General features: G+C 48.4%; 2 protein-coding genes and 1 non-coding gene across 3 annotated transcripts; all 3 read right to left on the bottom strand.

The window, feature by feature from the left end:
- Window positions 1-637: 637 nt before the first annotated feature.
- On the bottom strand, window positions 638-6,012 carry LOC100279313 (uncharacterized). Its single transcript, NM_001366066.1, has 22 exons — window positions 5,602-6,012; window positions 5,302-5,498; window positions 5,066-5,227; window positions 4,875-4,978; window positions 4,445-4,554; window positions 4,217-4,362; window positions 3,966-4,101; window positions 3,747-3,860; window positions 3,564-3,671; window positions 3,400-3,471; window positions 3,061-3,183; window positions 2,823-2,979; window positions 2,623-2,744; window positions 2,400-2,537; window positions 2,210-2,310; window positions 2,065-2,127; window positions 1,916-1,979; window positions 1,693-1,828; window positions 1,511-1,587; window positions 1,324-1,418; window positions 1,191-1,222; window positions 638-1,000 (listed from the first exon to the last, which is right to left on the bottom strand). The coding sequence occupies exons 1-22, from the start codon at window positions 5,950-5,952 to the stop codon at window positions 849-851; spliced, it is 2,760 nt and encodes a 919-aa protein (NP_001352995.1). The 5' UTR covers window positions 5,953-6,012; the 3' UTR covers window positions 638-848.
- Window positions 6,013-7,808: 1,796 nt separating this feature from the next.
- Window positions 7,809-10,231, bottom strand: LOC103643684 (Glutaredoxin family protein). The gene is made up of 2 exons (XR_002749181.1): window positions 10,220-10,231; window positions 7,809-9,225 (listed from the first exon to the last, which is right to left on the bottom strand). It is a non-coding gene; the product is annotated as a Glutaredoxin family protein (transcript).
- Window positions 10,006-15,590, bottom strand: mbd115 (methyl binding domain 115). The gene is made up of 3 exons (NM_001111821.2): window positions 15,466-15,590; window positions 11,365-11,506; window positions 10,006-11,251 (listed from the first exon to the last, which is right to left on the bottom strand). The coding sequence occupies exons 1-3, from the start codon at window positions 15,568-15,570 to the stop codon at window positions 10,404-10,406; spliced, it is 1,095 nt and encodes a 364-aa protein (NP_001105291.1). The 5' UTR covers window positions 15,571-15,590; the 3' UTR covers window positions 10,006-10,403.
- Window positions 15,591-21,051: the final 5,461 nt, after the last annotated feature.

Below are 21,051 nucleotides of genomic sequence, written 5' to 3'. Positions count from 1 at the left end.
CAGGAGAGTGATGCTGAATCCAGGACCGTCGATTCGTGCACGGTGCACCCTGACCCTGGCCTGTTATGGTTTGGCAGCATGGCCGCATGGGCATGCACAAGCTTCTTACTTGCTGTGGACCGGACCCTCACAATCTTCTGAGCATCGGGCCATCGGCTCGTCGTCTCTGGACCGGAGCATTTCTTGTTAGGATTCTTGTTAGGATCTTTTATGCGAGGCTTGAGGCTTTGTTTTGGACGATGAAGACGACTGACAGGCTTCGTGATGGCAGATTCATACACTTGCACTTTGGCAGGACGATCGGATAGTATTGCCCTGCCTTGAATTTTTGCAGCAACAGAGTTTAATCCAGGTTGGATTTGGATAGAACTTGAAGTTACCAACCTCCCATTCTCTCTTGGTTGAGGAAACTCTAAGCTGTGCCATAGAGCCACAAGCCCGAAACACATAACATGATTGGATGACCGCACGTTCATGCACATGCTGGTGCTGTCTAGGCCAGTCAGATACGATAATTTTGAACGTATGGTGGGTGAATGTTAATAGCATCAAAATGATGCGGGTAACCAATCAGGTGGATAACAAGGCAGGCCATGCTGGTTGAATTCCAATGCCAGACCACCAGACGCTGAATGATATATTTATCTCACTCATTCTGAAGTACTTACTGGAAAAGAAAACTAGTTCAACATGGGCGTCCACAAAAAACATCCATTTATTCTAGTGTACTAAAAAGAACACGGCGACTATTGCAGATGCCATCCTTCTCCAGATGTCAGTCAGAGACTCAGAGCACACTCAAGTCTTTCACTATAGAACAATGCATCGTCCGTTCAGCAGGCAAAGGACTAGCAGTAGAACATGGACCCCTTCAGCTCATTCTTTATCTCTGGAATTTGCTTCCGACCACCATTAGCAGCAGCTGCATTATTGTCCGAGCCTTTGGCGAGGTAGACGCGGGCCCGATGTGCGAGCTTTTGGGCGTAGTATGCGGGAGGAGCTGCCATTACAAAGAATCAGCATAGCATCACTTTAACATTGCAAAATTGCTTTTGCTTCTGTGCATGGATGTATAGATTACAGATTCAACCAGAACCGTCCAGTTTTATGAAGTACACCAACTGCAGTCTGGATGTATGCCGTGCTTAACCAGGTTAAATTATCTGTGAATACAGAGAAGAATGACATACCGACCGACAACGAACGATTGCCGCCTGAATAACTGATGAGAGACAAGACAGGACAAACTGTCAGGAACCTGAACAGCACAGACAGCAAAAAAAAAAAGAAGAGGGGGAAAGCAGCAAGTAAGAGCATGCTTACGTGTAGCACAGGTTATTTGTGAGAGCCTGCAGTTCATCTGCCGTGAAGTTGTTATCATCTCGCAGTACAAGGTACCTCACAGGACGCCTTGGGCCCTGCATTTCCATAGACATTCAAAATCTTTATTCCTTAGGATACAAATTGGGAAGAAGTCGGTCAAGTTATTGTGATGTTGTGGACATCTTACTTTGATACCACCAGATTGGCTGCAAAGGAAGAAATCAAATTCTGCTGGGTGACAGATCTCACTATCAACCACTGTGCCTGCAATTTTTTCGAGGAACTTGTGGTTAAGATGGCTTATGAAACAGGATACCATAAATTGACTGTTGTGAATAATCTTAGCAGAACAGTTTTCTAAGTTCTAACCAGGCTCAACAATTTTCTTCTTAGCAGAACGGATCTTATAGTTGTCGTCCACGGGGAACAGCCTCAGTTTATGCCTCTTCTGCACAACAACGAAGGTGATTTGTGGCTTCTCATTGTCATACAGTGCGTTCCAAGCCTGGTGAAAAAAAAGCTGTTACCAAATGTTCTAACATAATATGATATTGGCCAGCACTATTTGCCGTCAGTCCTCAGATCACTTTACCTTTTCTATCGCTGGGATTTCTTTCTCCAAAATTCGATTGAATTGACCCTCACTTATGCCATCCCTAGTAACCAAATACATAACAAAAGAACATAGAGAGAAAAAGCACTCATGTGGTGGCATCACAGAACAAAATGAGATATATGAACCTGTAGAATATCAGCTGCTGGAGCTTCTCCTTGGACTCGTTTGCAAATGCATGAAGGAGCTCCCTTCAAAGGTTTCATAAATTAAAATGCAATCCAATGTGGTGGCATGCACGTTTCAAATAACTACATAGATTGAAGGTCTTACTTGACAATGTCTTCAAGGCCACCGATCTCTTCAGTGTGACCTTGTGCACGAACAACACCATTATACTTAGACACCTCATGCCAGTCTTGGGATGCAACGACCTAAACAAAACCTCAAGCAGCATCTGTTAGTTTCATGAAATGAAAATGAAAAGGTCACAGTCCATTCACTAAACAAAAGAAAACCTTACAGAAGCAATAGAAGGGCCAGTAGAACCATCTACAACAGAAGGGTGAGAAACATGAGCACCAAATATAATTGTTGGCTTATTTGAAACAACCGGTAAACTCTTCTGTACGTCATCGAATACTGAGATTCTTCCTCCAACCTATCAAGATGGTAAATATTTCATATCACATTGAACTGCCAGTTTTTTAAAACAATATACATGAAGAAGCAAAGCTGAGGTTTACCTTGGCATTGATCTTAATAGCAATATTTGCCAATATCTGATTATTATTCACTAAGACTCTTGACCTTCGACAACACTGTGACACAAGACCAATATCTGTCTCACAGATCCTTTTAATATTTCCTGAGGTTTGAAGTGATATTAGGCATCACATATATGTAATAGAAGTGAAGAAATTATGTCTGACATCGTAGACACTACCATATAAACTGTCTTTTTTATCTGGTAGTATAGCAAGCAGTAAATCAATCTTCTGATCCCTTAGCTTGTTCTTCGCTTCCTGATAGCACCTACGAATACCATCTTCAACTCGATCTGGACGTGCAGTGAATATTGGGAGCTTCAAATCGGCAAAGTCCTGAAATTAAAGTAAAAAAAGGGTAGGCAAGACAGTCTGGACCTAGAGACAGTAAAAAGGTACGATGAAAAAGCATATTACCAGTCCAGTAATACGAGACATTTCAGCCAGCTTAAAGCAAAACTTCTTAATATCTTCCTTGGATAAATCTTCACAAAAATTAAGACATGCCCAGTTTCTGATCTTGGCACCATTTATTACTTTCTGCAAACAAAATATTCAAGCAATGGTTATAGATTAAGAACAAATATATGCACCACCAAAGTTCATGGAAAATTAAAGAAACTTCTTCTTGATTCATTACTTCAATGAAGAACATAATAGCAAGCAAATGATAGCCTGACACTACTGGAAAGGTTCCTAAAATGGATCTTCAATGAAGCTGTAACATTAAGATTGGTTTAGGAGCTAATGACATACCTTGTCTTTCATATTCCAGTACCCATCCAGTGGAAACCATGTTTTCTGTGATACAGAATCATCATACTTAAGCTACAACAGCAACAAAAGGAAACCATATAAGACCATCACAATCTTCTTCAGACCTAAAAGTATTACATCATAACTCATGGAAGCAGGAGTACATTTGGAGGCAGCAGAACTCTAGCAGCAACTGTTGTAAGATTGCCATCAAATTCTAAGTCAAATTCATTTGCACGTTTGGTTTGTTTGTACTGCCTCTGCTCAACAATCTAATACAAGTGGAAGTCAGGTTAATCAGTTTGCAGGTGACACAGTATTACACAAAGTGCAGTGAGATCATGAACCTGAGGACAGGATTGCTCGGCTTCAGGATGGATCCAGGCTGACTTCCTTGGAGTAGAAAACTGACTACCTTCCAGCTTCTTCTGGTAACACTGCTTGGGAGCTATCTTGCAAACCTGAAATTCAATTTTACATTCGGAAATAGCAGAAGAGCGTGGAAGGCTAAGAAGTACAGAAGAATAAGATATCATGTTGAAGTTGAGAAGCACATAATTACCAACCTCTATAGGAAAATAGATTGGATCCTGCTCGCTGCCAGCATTGACGCATGGGAGATATTTGTATTTCAGTTCCAGGCCGTATATTTCTCTGAAGTAATCAATCACAGTCGTTGTGACTCCAACCTTTGATTCAAAACTGATGTTTTAAAGGAATCATGAAAGATTTGATTAGAAGAAGTGCCGCTGACAGAATTTGATGGTACCATGTATTTCTGAAAGTTCAACATAAATGAAAATGAGAACAATCCTACCTCAAATCATTAGTAGGATTCACTGACAAGCCAGCAACTCTGTACGTAGAGAGTTGGCGTCTATTATCTTTTTTCTTTGACCATACTCGGCGTCTATTATCTCTGTGTGTGACTTGAATCCTCACACCCCTGAGGGCCTTCAAGAGCTGAAATTCAGAAAGCAACATACATCTGAAGTTTTGATTTGCACAGTGCATTCTGTATCAAGGCAGGATAAAGCATGGATACCTTGTCATACTCAGGTTTAGTCAAGTTCCTATCCACGGCATCTATCTTTAGGATCTTCTGAACGAATTCAATCAATAGCAGGGGTTGAACGAATACAGATGAGGACACGTCTGCAATGGAAAATTTACTGCAAGTTACAAATTCGGCAAAGACAGATCTGAACTGCAATATGACCAACCATGTAGATGTGCACTCGCAAGATTTTCTTTCAAGATATCACCTGAAACTACAGTGTCCACTTGATTTGAACTAAATATGATTTGTACAAAGTCACCAACCACATGAAATTAACTTAAACAAGTACAGAATTATACCCAGATTTCCCATTTGCCAGTTCTGCCATCTCAACATCCTGTCTGTTTTTCTGACCATACTGTACACAACTAGAAGGAAAACCCAGATTTAGAGGTGAGGTGATATCTTATCTGACCTGCAATCAGAGACAAGCAGTTCTGTGTTGGCCTGATGCTCAGATAGAGCCCCTTCCATGCGTCAACACCCAGTGTGCGATCCTTTTTGTCAATCACGACGCATCTGTTCACAGCCCAGAGACGAATAACATTGTCATCCCAAATCATGAACATAGTAAGATAATCAGAGACTGAATGTTTCGTTAATTACTCCATGTCATTGCGTTCGTTGAAGACGTCACGCAGCACGGTGTCGAGGACCACGAGCGCCTGCGCGGGGATGTCCGTGGGATAGCCCGCTAACAGCATCCTCAGCTGTAGCAGACTAATCGTTGCGGCATGGTTGATCATCACCTTGTACTTCCTGTCCATCCTGCACAATTCGTCGAGCATTTGCATCACTCTCCGCAGGGACCACATGAGATAGGAGAAGCAGAGCTTACGTACTTTTCGTCGCCGCCTGCAGAGAGGGGGACCTCGAACTCCTTGGTGTCGAACGGCAGCGCACCGGCTGTGAAGAGCGAGTCACCGTCATCGTACACGGAGAAGCGGCCGTCGAAATCCGTGTGCTGGTTCTCGGACAACAGCTTCGTCATGATCTCTCTGTACGCGGCCTTGGGCGTCGGCTCGGGCGAAATGGTTACCTACAAGTGCATCGAAACACGGGAACCAACGGAAATGACGCTCGGTTAGATCAGATCAAAACCAACAACGGGAAGTACTGGACGAGAGAGTACGAGCACTTACGTTGTACTGATGCAGGGCCTCGTCGACGAGGCGACCGAGGAAGAGGTTGGCCCTGACGACGTACGGCGTCCCCGCGGCGCCGTACCCTGGGCGCGGCGGGAACACGGGCTCGGAGCGGCGGACGTGGATGCCGAGCGCCTCGAACTCCTCCCACAGCGGCGCGGTGATCTCCTCCCCGAGGGTTGGCTGCCCATTTTGGCGGATATCGGCGGGCAGGCTCTGGCCAACGCGCGAGGGGTCGTCGCCGCGGTGCTCGTTGTGGTTCCCCGCCTCAGAGCCGCTCGGGTTTGCCTCGTCCCGTCCGTTGCCGTTGAAGTCCATCGCCTCATCGACAGGCGGATGCCTTCCCATGGGCGCAACTGCCCTGGCGCTCACGTAGAAGTTTGTTACGTATTTGGAGGAAGAAGAAAATGCAATGGAGAGGAAGAGATGAGTTAGTTCTAGTGTTGAACACGGCGTGCACCACCGCGCCTTATATAGAGGTAGTGCAGCAAACCCCACGGTGATTTTCAAAAAAAAAAAAAAGAGTAATGTGCAGTGAATTCTCTTTTCCACTGTATTTTTTTGTATGAGCTCAATAGACCGACGGTCATTTAAACTTTGTAAACATATTTTTTTTGTATTTCTAAACTTCTTTATGTGGTGTACCACGTATATCTATATCAAACACATGAACATTTCTTATTGATAGCGCCTGCTAGCTGCTAGCGTGCCATGTATTTTTATATTTAGCCTTTAAAATTTACTTCCCCTTAAAAAAAATCATGGGCATCGATGATGCTACTTCATGAGGCATCAGCCATGTGAACTTCTGCAATAGCAAAGGAAGGAGACGCAGGAAAGACAAAAGGGGGGGGGGTTCTATTTTTAGAGCTAGTTTAGAAACCTTAATTTCTAAAGAAATTTTATAAAAAAAATGAACTAATTTCTCTTTCGAAAATGAAAATCCCTAAAGAGAAAAATAAACATAAGAGTACATGCTATGCTGGCCGCCTACGTGACATACTCTTACAAGCTTCCGTGTATTTAATTCCTTTTTGTTGTCTACTCTAGCGGAAGCAGCGTTTGTGGCTGAGCAAAGTGATCACAGAACTTACTGGCTACAAGCGTATAGAGCCACTTGAAACAGACAGAAGTGGCCGGTGCCTTTTTGAACGCAGTTATAGGAATATCACGTGAATTAATTATTTTTCACTTGAAAAAAAGAGTAGAAAACAGAAAGAAAGAAACGTCTGCGTTCCAAAGGGGCATAGGTCGGAAGACTCGGAACGCTGTTTTCCGTTATTGAAGAAAAGACTTCGGTCAGTCTAGCTAAGTATTTTTTGAGGTTGATAATGCAGGTACACCAGCCAGCAGCCCAGCAGTGTCACCCGGGCATGACAACTATGTCCTAATAGTTACTTCATCTGTCTTAAAATATAATTCGTTTGATTTTTTCAACTTCAATTTGACCACTCATCTAATTCAAAAAAATCATGAGAAAATTTAAAAAATTAAGCCATATGTAAAGTATATTTGATAATAAACAAAATCACAATGATTTTTTTTTCGCTTTTTCACAACGAATTTTTAGATACAACTACTAAATATTAATTATTGTCATATCAAATATATTTGAATGCTATTTAAAAGTATTAAATATAGTCTAATTATAAAACTAACCGTACAGATGAGAACTAAACAACAAGACAAATATATTAAACCCAATTAATCCATGATTCGCTACCGTAAACAATTCTAAGTATATATTAATTAGGCTTCATAAATTTTTCTTGGTCTTTAATCTATGTAATTAGTTTTGTAATTGAATTATATTTAGTACTTGTAAGAGCATCTTCAACGGGAGTCATAAATGGGGTCTTAATTTGAAATGTAGGACTCCAACACAAAAAATCTGCTCCAACAAAAGTCCTATTTCACAAAAAATCATCAAACAATTATAGGACCTGGTATTTCACAAAAAATATTGGACCACATATGCTGGAACCCTATCCTCGTTTTGTATACCATTTTTAACATTTTGTTTACTAAATGACATGATCTATTTCCTAATAATATGATATAGAAGTCAACTATTGGTATTGGAGGTGCAAATGTTTTTATGGCTCTAAACAATTTAAATCAGATTCTATTCAAATCTTAAAACTTAAATATAGTTTTTTTTTGTTGGAGATGCTCTAATTGATATTTAAATACCCAGACTAAGATTTAGTCGGAAAAACCAAACACCGAATATGGATTAGAGGATTGGAATATTGTACACAAGACAAAATAAACAAAAAAAATTGTATGTGCCTCCCTCATCAAGTTGCTGCACAAGTGCACATACTATACGCTTCCGCTAGCTGCAGAGAGGACATGGCACGAGGCCGTTCTCGTTGCACGCGGAGCACGGCACGCGGCCGGTGGCCGCGACGCCGCCGCCGCCGGCGTCATGGAGCCAATGACTGCCGCCGCACCCGCCGCACACCACGAACCACGCGCCGCCGCAGACCGCGCACGGGCCCTCTCCCGCGCCGCGCCGCGCCGCACGGCGGAGCGCGGACCGGAGCTGGGACCGCTCGTGCAGCGCCACGACCTCCTCGGCGCCGCCGAGGTACCGGCCGTCCACGAAGAGCTGCGGCGGCACGGGGAACGCGTCCTCCTGCCCCCGCGCCATCAGCGCCCGGAGCTCCTCCCTGTAGGCAGCGTGCATGGAGACGTCGCGCTCCAGGAAGGCGACGCGGAGACCCTCCAGCAGGCGGCGCACTTGGGCGCAGTCCTCGAACGTCTTGCGCACGCCGCGGATCGACGTGGTGTAGAGCACCACCGCGCGCTCGCCGCCGGGAGGGCACCGCAGCTCGAACGCCTCCAGGGGATCATCCGCGACGCCCGGTCCTCCTTCGCCGCCGTCCCGGTCCTCGTCCTCGCCACCGTTGCGGCGTTTGGCCATCTCGAGGGCCCGCGCGTAGGCGTCTACGGCGCGGCGGAAGGCGGCGAGGAGGTCCGGGTCGAAGAGCGTCGCCGAGGCGAGGTCCGGCCGGCGGTAGCGCGTGTCGCCATCAGCGGGCTCCGCCCCGAGGCCCGAGCTTTTGTCACGGTGATCCGAGCTGAGCTTCAACTTCTTGGCCTTACGCGTGGTGATACCCGGCGAGACGTTCTCCTTGTCGTCGTCGCCGCCGCCGCCGTCATCGCCTCCACGGCCGGGCACCTCGGGCGCAGGCCCCGCTTCATCGACCAGCGCCTCCTGCGGCGCCGGTTCTTGGAGGAGGCCGCACGGCGTCGCAGGCGGCTGGGCCGAGGGGCCGGCACCGGGAGGGAGCGCGAGGAGGTTGGACGACTGCGCGGCGGCGTTGGGGAAGGACTGCAAGGTCCTGAGGATCCTCGATCTGAGCCCTCCCATTTCTCCTCTCCTCCTTCGCCTCTCACTGACCTCACCGACTGACTCTGGCCTTGTGGTGTGATTGTGATCGCAACTCGGAAGTCGCAGCTGCCAGCTGCCGGCCGTTGGTAGATTCTGTGGGATGGGGCAGCAAAGCAAAGGGGGCTGCGGATCGGTTTGTCTGTACGTTTCTCTCTCTCTCTCTCTCTGGGTGTGGGGGCGCAGACTCCAGGGTGCGTGCGCCGTTGGGTGCCTTGCAACGGCTAGAAAGGAGGGGTTCAAAGCAACAACAGGCGAGCAACGGTTAACTGAGGTTTACAGTCTATAGCTAGGGCTGAACATCTAGCACCAAAAGAACTACTGCCCCCGTTCTCAATATTTGTCACCGGTAGTTTATTTTTAATTAAAATGTGACAAATAAAAAATCGGAAGAAGTATTAAGAGAACCTTAACGACTCGTGAAAAATAAAAACTGCATTTGGATCACTGTGGGTGCATTTGGATCACAGGTGAACTGAACTCACATTGATCCAAATGCGAGTTAAATAACTGCGGATGATTTGCTTCCATTCTGAACATTTGAAACCAACCAAAACTATTTTTAAGGGTCCGTTTGGTTCATTTAGTTCAGGGACTAAAGTTTAGTTAGGAGAATAAAGTTTAGTCACTACCATGTTAGGTTCTAAAGAATAAAAATATTCAAAACACATTAAATGAATAATAAAAGGACCAAAATACACCTTAGTATTTTCACGTCATTATTGCAACTAAAATAAAGAATAGACAAAAGATGAATTTATATGGTTTAGTTCATTTTAGTTATCCATTGAGGAACTAAAGACTAAAACAATTTACTCCATATTTTAGTCTCACTGTTTAGTAATTTAGAAACTAAATAGTACTAAAATAGAGAGACTAATATTTTTAGTCCCTCAAACCAAACATTGCCTAATCCTAGTCAGCTAGCTTGCTTGGTAGCACTACTACTGTTGCAACAATGCTTCTGAGCAAGCTGAGTACTGTAAATACGGCCAACAAATGGTGATGCCTGAAGGTGGTCAGGGAATGACCCTGCCACGCTTATGGCTTTATTTATGGATCATAATATAAGTTCAATAACACAAGGGAACACACAAAACGTAACGTTACAGCTGTCGAGGACAGTACTGTCCTGCAGTCCTCTCCACAGATCAATGTCGACCACGCTAATAACGAGTTACACTTACACTGGGTATGCAGTGGTGGCTGAGGCAGCACAGGCCGGCCCATTACCCATGCTGCAACACCACCGTTATAAAAGAAACGAAAGGATAACTACGTGCTGGGCAGCCTAGTGCTACACAGCGCTGTCAGGTTAACCACGATTACAATTCTCAAAGCAAATGCGAGGTATCGTCCTAAAGACATAACGCAACAGAGTCCCATCTGAGATCAAGCTCCCTTATGTGCACCTCACAGCAGAGGCACCAGGTTGAATCTGCCCCTCGTCGCAGTTTGCTGCCTTCGGTTCTTGAGAGCCGGTATTCGGCTGGCCTGAATTTTCAGCCCCCTTTTCTGCCTCTGCCGGAGGAGCATCTGCCTTCGTCTCAGCTACAGGCAGGGCTGGTTGTTCAGGGGCACCACCATTCTCTTTCTTCTCTCCCTCTAAAGATGCCAGGGAAGGCACGGCAGATTCGGCTGCCTGACTGTTCTCATTCTCAGTATTTTCCTCTTTCTTCTCTTCACCAATAATTACATGGGGAGCTGTTTCATCAACAAATGCAAGGGGAGCTGCTTCGGATTCACCTGGCTTTCCGTCTCCTTTATACTCAGATTCTGGGGCAGCAACATAATTAGGCTGTGCTTGGCCTTCGGTGCTTTTTTCTGTCTCCTCTGTTGCATCTACAGCAGGGGCCACCTCTTTCTCACCAGTCTTCTCTGCTGCATCTACAGCAGGGGCCTCCTCCTCTCTCTTATCTTCACCTTCCTCAGTCTTCTCTGCTGCATCTACAGCAGGGGCCTCCTCTTTCTTATCTTCACCTTCCTCAGTCTTCTCTGCAGCATCTGCATTTGGGACCTCTTTCTTCTCGTCTTCAGCGTTTTCAGCATCTTTCATCTCCACATCTGTACCTTTACCTTCCTCCGAAGCACCATCTTCTCCAGCCTCATTTGCAGCCTCTGTGTCTTCTTTTTCCTCCTTTTTGCCTCTCTTAGAACTTGATCTTCCCCGTTTAGGGGTCTTCTCACCCTCTGGGCTCTCAGTTGCCTTGACCTTCTCGCTCAAGCGTGCTGAGCGTCTGGGAGTATCACCTGCTTACAAGCTTTTTAGAGGCAGCAGCAAGACATTGAATATTGGGAAACCTACTAGTACCAAACGAGAACTAAGAAGAGATGACAAAAAAATGATGAAACTAGATGCCTACTGGTTCCCCAATCGAACTCTGAGGATGCAGGGCCTCCAGGATGAGCTTTCAGGTACTGGGTTAGCTGTCTCTTGCTCTTAACTTCCTCACCAGTTGGGGAAACAAAAATAACCTCAAATCGTCCACCTCGAGTTGGAGCAACCTGCAATATAACATGAACAAGTTAGCATTAAAAATATGCAATGAAACTAAAGCAATCAAACATGGTATGGGTCAATTTGAACTCTAATTCAAGCTGCCTGCAGGTGGTGTTCTGATAGAATATGACAAACATAGCAAAGGGCCAACTTGTTATAGATATGAAATACGGTGTGCCAGTTTCTAAGTATATTCATTTCAACAAATTCATCTACAAGAGCAAGCTAACTGTCGCAGGTGGGACAGAGCTACAGTCATTCTAAAATTAGACAACTGGAAAATGAACACATCTGAGGAAGACCTTTGTCAACCTTCAGAAAATGATTAAGCCAGAAGAGTAGGACCATATTCAATTGTGTCTATCCAATAAATCTTGAAAAGTTTGTATTTCAGTTCATGGAAGAAAATTTGAAAACAATGTGCTAAGATGTTCCCAGGAGCTTATCTGTACTATCAGCATTATAAAACCAAGTGAAGGATCCAGCCAGCTAGGGAACACTCCATATTATGTTTAATTGTTTATTTATCATTTTATTTCATAGTAGATGCAAAATCAAATAAAGAAGATTCTTAGTAGGCTAGCAGCTCCTGTGCACCACAATCCACAGGCCACACACCTAGTGTTTTAAAGATGTCACCAAGTCTTACAGGCGAGAAAAAACTTTAGATGCCAGGATCGCCTAGATATGGTGTCCCTGCCTTGCCTTCCTAGGCGTCCACCTTTCGTGTTAGGCATCCAGGGCATTGCCATGGAGACGGCGGCGGTCGCCTTGCATGCAGGGAAAAAGGTCTGGGCCCCAGCAGCAAAACTCCCACGCGGGTGCAGCGCCTGCCATGTGGGAAGGAAATCACGTGGGACATGCAGAAGGAAAACACGCGGGAAGAGGGGGTCGGGAGAGATGGAATAAGGAGAGAAGAAAATCAGGCAACATGTCCTGCTTTCCGCTTCTTCCCTGCACGCCCCACAGTAAGTTCCCGCAGACGCATCCCCTTGTCCTCCAGTCCACATGCAGCGTTGATTTTGCGCCGTCTGCCCGGAACCACAGTCCACAGCTAGGACAAATGGAGGATTGCTCATCCTTGTCTCCTCACCGGCCAGAAGCTTGGTCCCATGTTCGTTAAGGTGCCCAACTACCGACTGTATGTCTCTTCTCTCGCTCTTCCTGCCCTCTGTTCTCTGCTGCTCTGTTTTTAATCATACTGGCTGCTATTCTGTTCTTCAATTCTTTGTTTTCTCAGTTGATAACACAATGACAAGTTCAGAACCAGGGACGAAGTATGCTACTGGACAAACCTTTCTAACAAAGATGTGGTGTCATGCACCCTATGTGGTCACTCATTTTGTGGAGGGATAAAAAGGTTGAAGCAATATCTAGTTGGTGGCTTTAGACATAAAAAAATGCGCAATGACTACTCCAATTAGAAAGGAGATGAGAGATGACTTGAAAACCAGCAGGAGAAAGCCAGCGGCCCTAGACGACATTGACTAGAGATTTCAGTTCTGCTTCTGCACTTAAACTACTTACATATGTCCTGCACTAGCAGCGGTGCATCACGATTAATTAAGTTATATTATGCCACTAGTCACTAGTTTATGCCCATCAAGAGATGAGAGATCTCAGAGTTGCTATCTTACTACTTGATGTTGTGCACTAGTCGTCTAGTAGAACCATTTATTATTGTATTACATGCTAAGAACTGGCAATATTAATGTCTGATTTGCTTCTGGATTTTTAGTTAACTTTTATATTAATATGTTTATATGGCATCGCCTAGGCGGCTGAAAGGGGGTCACTCGCCTCGCCTTGCCGCCTTAAGAGCATTGAAGGCACCAAGCTTTCACACATAAACTAAATAAAATCAAAGAAGGTACACAGTATAACCAAATAAGTCAAAATCATATAACCAAATAAGCCAAAATCAAGAAAGAAGGTGTCAATATAAGTTAAAATGTTGCTAAGGACCATATGAACTCATGATCGATTGGGTATAGTCTAGTCAAGTTGTCAGTGTTGGCGGATCACAGGTGCAGGTGTAAGTGTCCAACTCAGGTGCAGTGTCTGATGCAGTGTACTATACAAAAATAGGTACAGAGATTCATCTAACAAATATTACTGTTATCTTCCTTTCTTAAACCTACTATATACATGTAAGGAATATTAAAAAGTACATTTCTGCATCTTCCTTAGTATATTAGAAGAGGATACAGATTAGAGCCTTAACTGTAATTATATATTCAATAATGCAAGATTAAGAAGGGATATAGAAGAAAAACCAGAAAGAAGGGCGAGATAGGCTACCATTTACTGGCCCACACAGCCCACCTCTTCATTTGTTGTGGCTGACCTAACTCTACAAGATCAAAGGACTAAAAGCACAGAGCTGCCACTAGCTTGATCTCACAAGCACTAGAGCTGTGTCGCCCATAAGCCCGCCCCGAGACATCATCTTTCACCAATGAGTACCAAAACGGATTGCTTGCATCAACCTCCATATATCCTTTGTGGCATAGAACATGGCCTCTGGTGTCCAACAGACCAACACAAGTCAATGCACAATGTTCCATTAACGCTGGTCATTGAGATATTGTCTCTTAATAACATCTATCTATATCAGTTGAACAAAATACATCAATGCAGGCCAGCCAACTCAAATATTAACCAAGACTCGGCAAACCACCAAACAAAGTACCATAGAAAACAATAGTGGAAGCAATTTTTCGTACAAATAAGCAAAAGCAACACATGACTAGAAAACCTACAATCTAACTAAATCTACAATGAAGTTATTTGCATTCCACATACCAGAGAAGGCCAGTATAGAGGATTACAGGTGAGCCCATGATTTCCAGTTTCCTTTAAGGCTTTAAGGCTTTAAATGAAAGAAACTAGACCTATTCGCATCTGACTGGTGGCTTAGAATTGAGGTTTCCAGGCGTGTGCAGCAAGAAATCTCATGATTTTCTTGAAGAAAACCCGAGGAAAACGACAAACTTTGTTTTGACGCCATTTCAAGAAAAAAGACATTGTTTTAAAAGCTAAAATTCCCTGCATCAAGTTCATCTATGCTGCTTCATTCCAACTCATTGTTGTATAGCGCTGATTAAAACTTAGGAGTTAGGAAAGAAAGCATTGAACAGAGGCTTCCTTAAATTGTCATAAATTTAAGAAATTGCTGGAGTTAGAATCATAGAAACTTATCCAATCAAATCACCTGAGTCCCGAGGATAGCCCATAGTTGGAAGTTGGAACATCGAACAGGCTTTAAGAGACATAACATGAGATAAAATAGATTGCACAGCGATGGCAAACAATGTTAGGATCCACCCATACTGCTTTGTAAGGACCAAATAAGAACTAAAACACACTATCAAGAGCTATAAAGTCTAAAGTTACTTGTACAGTGCAAAAACGGCCATGTTCTGTTCGTCCAAAAACAAAGGGCAAACGTAGCATCCCGGACTACAGCTAAAAATCGGCTCCCAATCCAACGGGCAACGGCATGGAGAACCTAATACATCTACAGAAATGGACTCAGAATCAGATGCTGCAATAGGGAGAGCTACAAAACTCCAGTCTACTACACTCGCACTCGCACCCGCACACGGGTTGGGACTCGGATGTTGCAAGCCAATCACAAACTCGAACAGTGAGCTCAAATCAAGCTCCTAACCTATAGCTGTGTTCGCATGACCTTAAGACTAAGCAAAACAAGAAACGCCCCCGCGAACGACATGAATCAATCGAGCCCGAAACCCTAGAACTCGACGCCCCCAGCTCCGACCGCTCGGTGAGGAAGAACCGCAACGGAATTCGCAGAGACGGAGCCCGAACCCCACGGATCCGAGCGCTAGCAGGCCCCTGGAGTCCTCGGAACCGCAACACCCGGGCCCGAAGCAAGCAGCGGGCGGAGAGCATGCGGGGAAATTGGAAGGGGCCGGCCAAGCGGGAAGTAAAGGCAAACCTTCTTCGTCCAGCCTGAGGGTGCGGGGAGCTCGGTTGTGCTGGCCGCCTTCTTCTCCGGCGTCTCCTCGACCGCCGCCGCCACGTGCTCCGGGCCGGTTGCCATCCCGCTCGCCGAGTTTCGAGTTTCCTCTTCCCGCTCTCGCTGTCGCAATTCGCAAAGGCCTGATACTGAATTGGGGAATGGGTTGGTTGGACTTGGAACGTAGGGGCTCGGTGACGGCAGAAATAACGGCCTGCACGCTAAACGTCTCGGCCACGCAGACGGCGTGAGCGACTGCAAGCGCACCTGGACCCGGTGGATGAACTCGTGAGACCGTTTCGGCAGATCTGTGCGGAGCTCGACAGTGTCGGGATCGTGGACCAGGTGCAGGATCTACTCTCGGGAGACCGCTGGAGGTAAACGGCGGGACCGAGATGGTAGCAGAAAACCGTATTGCATTCCGCGAGCCTGGACGATTCTAGCCCGCTGTTGTGCGATAGGCGGTGCGCTGTGCACAGAGCGAACAGCGAAGTACGATACTCTAGCCGGCGGAAGGCATAGACCGTTGACAAGTGGGACTGACCTTGGACTTGGAGGGCCCAAGCCCCAAGCATGGGAAGCCGGACTCGTCAGCGGTGGAAACGTGACGAGTTCTAATTAGTTTGGAGCTTGATCACTCAAGGATCAAGACTTGCTGGTTCCACGTATTAGGCTATGGCTGCATATCGTCTATACTGAGGGCACCGTAACTGAGGGCTGCAGAGTATGAGGCCGCACCGGACCCCAAAATCAGAGGACCCCTTAGTTACTGAACGTTAGTACTTTTTTTTTTGTTAAACATGTCGGTATCTTGAAACAGGGGTATCCCTGGTTACAAGGTATAGACGTCGTGCCGGCGGTAAAGCCTCTAGTTACGTGGCAAACGGCTTACCGTCGTGCAACATCAGCCGCCTTGGGGTCGCCATACGGCCAAGGGAAAAAGCGTGCTCCGGATACACGCAGTAGGTCCGGGCCTGCCACGTGGAAAGCACCGGACCCCGTGCATAACGAGCGGACCTCCGAGAAGGATCCCAGACCCTTCTGTGTGGGGTCCGGACAGATAACCACCGGGTCCCAGGATTCTGGGGCAGGGAATACTCGGGCCCCGCCCTGGAAGGGGTCCGGTGTTGGCACGTGTCCGGGGCTTGCACCACGCTCCCCGCTCGGACAGAGACCCGCTGCTGCCGCGTGGCTTGTGGCTCATGACATAAGCCGACCGACGGAGTCTGACGTCAGGCCACTGAGGTCGCGCGGTCTCCGCATTTATTGCGGAGAGGACGCGCCGCCTGCCACCAAGCCGACGGATGATGTGCCCCTCGGCATTTAATGTGTCCAGTCCACTCCGCTGGCAGACAACGTCAGACGACGCGCCTGTCCAATCTATCATCGAACAATGCGCCCGTGCCATGCGGCGCATCGCGCTCATTATCCCTTCTGCAAGAAGCTTCCCCTGCACGCCAAAGATACACAGATCTCGGGTGACAGGACACAAGGAGATTGCCCTAGCAGCAAATATTTGTAGTCCCGAGCGCTATATTCATTATGACCCTAGGCCCACATGTCGGGGCTCAGTTCCTTTGTGCATGCCCCCCTTCAACTATAAAAGGGGAGGCATGCGGCGTTACAAAGAGACCCAAGCTCAGAGGCAGGCTCAGACTCACAATACATTACACAGTGGAGTAGGGTGTTACGCCCCGCCGGCCTAAACCACTCTAAACCCTCGTGTGCTTTCGTGTGTTCATCCACCAACCTCGTAACAAGCAAGGCGCTTAGGCCCCTCCTCATTTTAGGAATTAGGGCGGGTGCAATCCGACACCCGGCCGGAGAGATTTACCCTCCGATATTTGGCGCGCCAGGCATAGGCTTTTAGATTTTTGCTTGTTACTCGATTGACATCATGGTCCATATCGCCGAGCACCAAGATGAGACCTCCGAAGATTTCCTCTTGGAGGAGGGAACCGCATCCGCTACGTCGCAGAATTCCGACTGCCCAGCGCCCAATGCCGCAGCTGTGCGCCCCGCACGGCAACACACTGGCGCAGGCGTCCCGGACTCCATCGGGGGTCGCTCCCGCCGGAGCGCTCTCCGCAGCCAGGGAGTTGCTACGTCACCCACCAAGCTCCACAGCCTCGTTGGGGGCTATGGGACAATGGCGCGACGACGTGGATCGCCTCCTTGGTATAGCACACATTGGCTCGGTCAGGCCCAGGCCTCAATCGTCCTGACGCCAGTACGAGGCGTCGGCCTTGGTGCGCTCACCCTCGGTGAGGGCTGCGCCGACCAAAGATCTGCGAGCAGAGCTCAATCGCAGACGAGCAGCAGAAGATACACAAGTCCCCCCGGAGAGACCAGAAGACCTACGGGACGAGCTCAACCGCAGGCAGGCGGGCAAGAATGCCCGTCTCTCTTTAGGAAGGGCATGTGAGTGCCGCCGGAGCCTCGGGGGTCACAACCTCGAGCAAGATTTCACCGCGAACGCGCCGCAGGGCCCAAGAGATGCCCGATTCCAGACGATCATTCCGTTGGCCGGAGTAGGTTGCGCCGCCCTAACGGACCACCTCCGCGCGGCAGCGTGGCCAACCAAGTTTCGTCCACGCCTGCCAGAAAAGTACGACGGTACGACAAACCCGTCAGAATTCCTGCAGGTCTACGTCACCGCCATTACAGCGGCAGGTGGAGACACCGCCGTAATGGCAACCTACTTCCACGTGGCTCTGACTGGGCCAGCCCGGACTTGGCTCATGAACCAAGCCCCAGGGTCCATATACTCTTGGGAAGAGCTCTGTGCGTGGTTCATGGCAAACTTCGCCAGCGCCTACCAGCAGCATGGTGCAGAAGCACACCTCCATGCAGTAAGGCAGGAACCCAGGGAAACCTTCCGGGCGTTCATTTCCCGCTTCACCAAGGTACGCGGGACAATCCCTCGTATCTCAGATGCTTCCATCATCGCAGCTTTCCGTTAGGGGGTGCGTTATGAAAAGATGCTGGAGAAGCTGACCACGCGCGATGTGGACAACATCACCACACTCTTCGCCCTGGCTGATAAATGTGCCAGGGCCGCTGAGGGCCGTGCTTGGCACTCGGCGCCACAAGCTGGGGTCACCCAGACGGGCGGTTTGGATGCTGATGCCCAGGGCGATGGCAAAAAGAAAAAGAGGAACAAGGGTCGCGGCCGCGAGAAGCAACAGGTTGCTGCTCCAGTCATCACTGCTGCGGCTGGAGGCCAGGGTAAGTGCAACAAGCGCTCACGGCCCCAAGAAGGCAACGGCAGCACATGCCCAGTGCACCCCAACAGCCACCATAGTGCCGCAGACTGCCGTGAGATTATCAAACTCGCAAGGCGCGTCAGTAAGCGGCGCGAGCAGTCCTCCAAGGACAGCTCGCTGCCTCGTCGCTGGCTTCACAAGGAAGAGGCCGACGAAAGGGCTGCGGCTGTGGGGGGACAGGACCTCGGCTACCAGTCGCCCGAGAGAAACCTTAAGGACATTTTCGCCGAAGAAACCGACTCCGGCAACGACGACGACCGCCGCAAGAAGCTGTATGTCATGTACGACGGAAGCTGAGAGCTCGTCTCCCCCTAGAGTGTCAAGACCCTGCGACGGGAGGTCCTGTCGACAGTCCCAGGAGTCCCTAAAGCTGCTCCGCACCAATGATGGAGGAGCACCACCATCTCTTTCGGGGCACTCGACTGCCTCGACAACATGGCGGGGGCCGGCGTACTACCGCTCATCACCGCCCCCATTGTCGCCAATATGCGACTGCATCACGTGCTGATCGATGGAGGGGCTGGCCTAAACGTCATCAGCCATGCGGCGTTCAGGCAGCTGCAAATCCCGGGGTCCCGGCTGGGACCCTCCCGCCCATTTTCCGGAGTAGGCCCGCAACCCGTGTATCCCCTCGGGAGCATTGCGCTCCTAGTTACATTTGGGACGGAGGAAAACTTCCGCACGGAGAATGTCCAGTTCGACGTCGCGGAGGTTAACCTCCCCTTTAACGCCATCATCGGGAGACCGGCTTTGTACCGGTTCATGGCCATTGCCCATTATGGGTACTTGGTCCTCAAGATGCCATCCCCCGCGGGAGTCCTCAGCGTGCGGGGCGACCGCACCGCCGCTCTGGCGGCCGTTGAGAAGCTACACGCCCTGGCGGCCGAGACCGCTCGGTCGGACGGTGGAGGGAAAAGCCCCTCAACCTCCGGTGCCAAAGCACCGAAGGTGCAGCTAACCGAAGCAGACGGCGGGCCCGCAAAGACCATCCAGGTCGGCGCAGACCCATCCCGGACCACCCGCATCGCGGGAAATCTGGGAGAGAAATAGGAACTCGTGCTCGTCACCTTCCTCCGAGCAAATGCCGACGTGTTCGCTTGGGAGCCGTCGCAGATGCCTGGGATCCCCAGGGAGGTGATTGAGCACCATCTGAAGATTTATCCGGACGCCAAGCCGGTAAGCCAGAAGCCTTGGAGGCGGTCCTTGGAGCGGCAGGACTTCATCCGTGAGGAGGTTCGGAAGCTGTTGCACGCCGGCTTCATCAAAGAGGTCCATCACCCCGTGTGGCTGGCCAACCCGGTCATCGTGCCAAAAGCGAACAGGAAATTCCGGATGTGCATCGACTACACCAGCCTGAATAAGGCATGCCCCAAGGACCCATATCCACTTCCACGTATAGATCAGATCGTGGACTCTACCTCGGGGTGAGACTTTTTGTCTTTCCTGGATGCCTACTCCGGTTTTCATCAAATCCGGATGTCTAGGGAGGATAGGAAGCACACCGCTTTTGTAACGGTAGATGGGTTGTACTGTTATGTTGTGATGCCTTATGGTCTGAAAAATGCCTTGCCAACATTTGTTTGGACGATGAGTAAGACCTTCGGGGATCTGATCTGGGACAAGGTGGAAGTTTACGTCGATGACATCGTGGTCAAGACTAGAAGGGGTCGACCGTAGTGGAGGATCTGACCCTGGTTTTCGACAAGCTACGGGCAACCCGCACCAAACTGAACCCGGAGAAATGCATCTTCGGCGTCTCCGCAGGAAAGCTGCTGGGTTTCCTGGTTTCATACCGGGGCATTGAAGCTAACCCAGAAAAGATCAAGGCTATCGAGATAATGAGGCCTCCCACTCGTGTCAAGGACATCCAGAAGCTTGCGGGATCTCTGGCTGCCCTTAGCTGCTTCATTTCAAGTTTGGCTGAGAGGGCACTGCCTTTCTTCAAGCTTCTACGGAAATCTAGCCCTTTTACTTGGACCAAAGAGGCGGAGCAAGCCTTCCAAGAATTGAAGCAACACCTAACTTCCCTGCCGATCCTGGTCGCTCCAGAGCCAGGGGAACCGTTGTACCTGTACATTGCGGCGACTGCGGAAGCAGTGAGCATGGTGTTAGTCACCGAAAGGGCGACACCAGAAGGGCAGGGACCTGAGAACTTAGAACCAGCGTCGGGCGCCCGGACTGTCTAGAAGCCAGTTTATTACGTCAACGAGGCCCTCCATGAAGCAAAGACCAGGTTCCTCGAGACACACAAGCTCCTCTATGTTGTCCTGGTTGCGTCCAGGAAGTTGCGTCACTATTT

The sequence above is a fragment of the Zea mays genome, chromosome 1 (genome assembly GCF_902167145.1).
Source record: "Zea mays cultivar B73 chromosome 1, Zm-B73-REFERENCE-NAM-5.0, whole genome shotgun sequence".
NCBI lineage: Eukaryota > Viridiplantae > Streptophyta > Magnoliopsida > Poales > Poaceae > Zea > Zea mays.
The sequence above is the reverse complement of the archived record's forward strand: the minus strand, read 5'-3'. Positions and strand labels throughout refer to the sequence as shown.

Excerpts from the sequence above, each read along its gene's own strand:
- LOC100279313 (NM_001366066.1), bottom strand. The coding sequence starts at position 5,952 with ATGGGAAGGCATCCGCCTGTCGATGAGGCGATGGACTTCAACGGCAAC. Across the intron at positions 3,672-3,746 it reads CCGAGCAATCCTGTCCTCAG|ATTGTTGAGCAGAGGCAGTA; the intron begins GTTCATGATCTC and ends CACTTGTATTAG. Across the intron at positions 1,419-1,510 it reads GCCAATCTGGTGGTATCAAA|GGCCCAAGGCGTCCTGTGAG; the intron begins GTAAGATGTCCA and ends ATGGAAATGCAG.
- mbd115 (NM_001111821.2), bottom strand. The coding sequence starts at position 15,570 with ATGGCAACCGGCCCGGAGCACGTGGCGGCGGCGGTCGAGGAGACGCCG. Across the intron at positions 11,507-15,465 it reads CCTCAGGCTGGACGAAGAAG|GTTGCTCCAACTCGAGGTGG; the intron begins GTTTGCCTTTAC and ends GTTATATTGCAG. Across the intron at positions 11,252-11,364 it reads AGAGTTCGATTGGGGAACCA|GTGATACTCCCAGACGCTCA; the intron begins GTAGGCATCTAG and ends GCTTGTAAGCAG.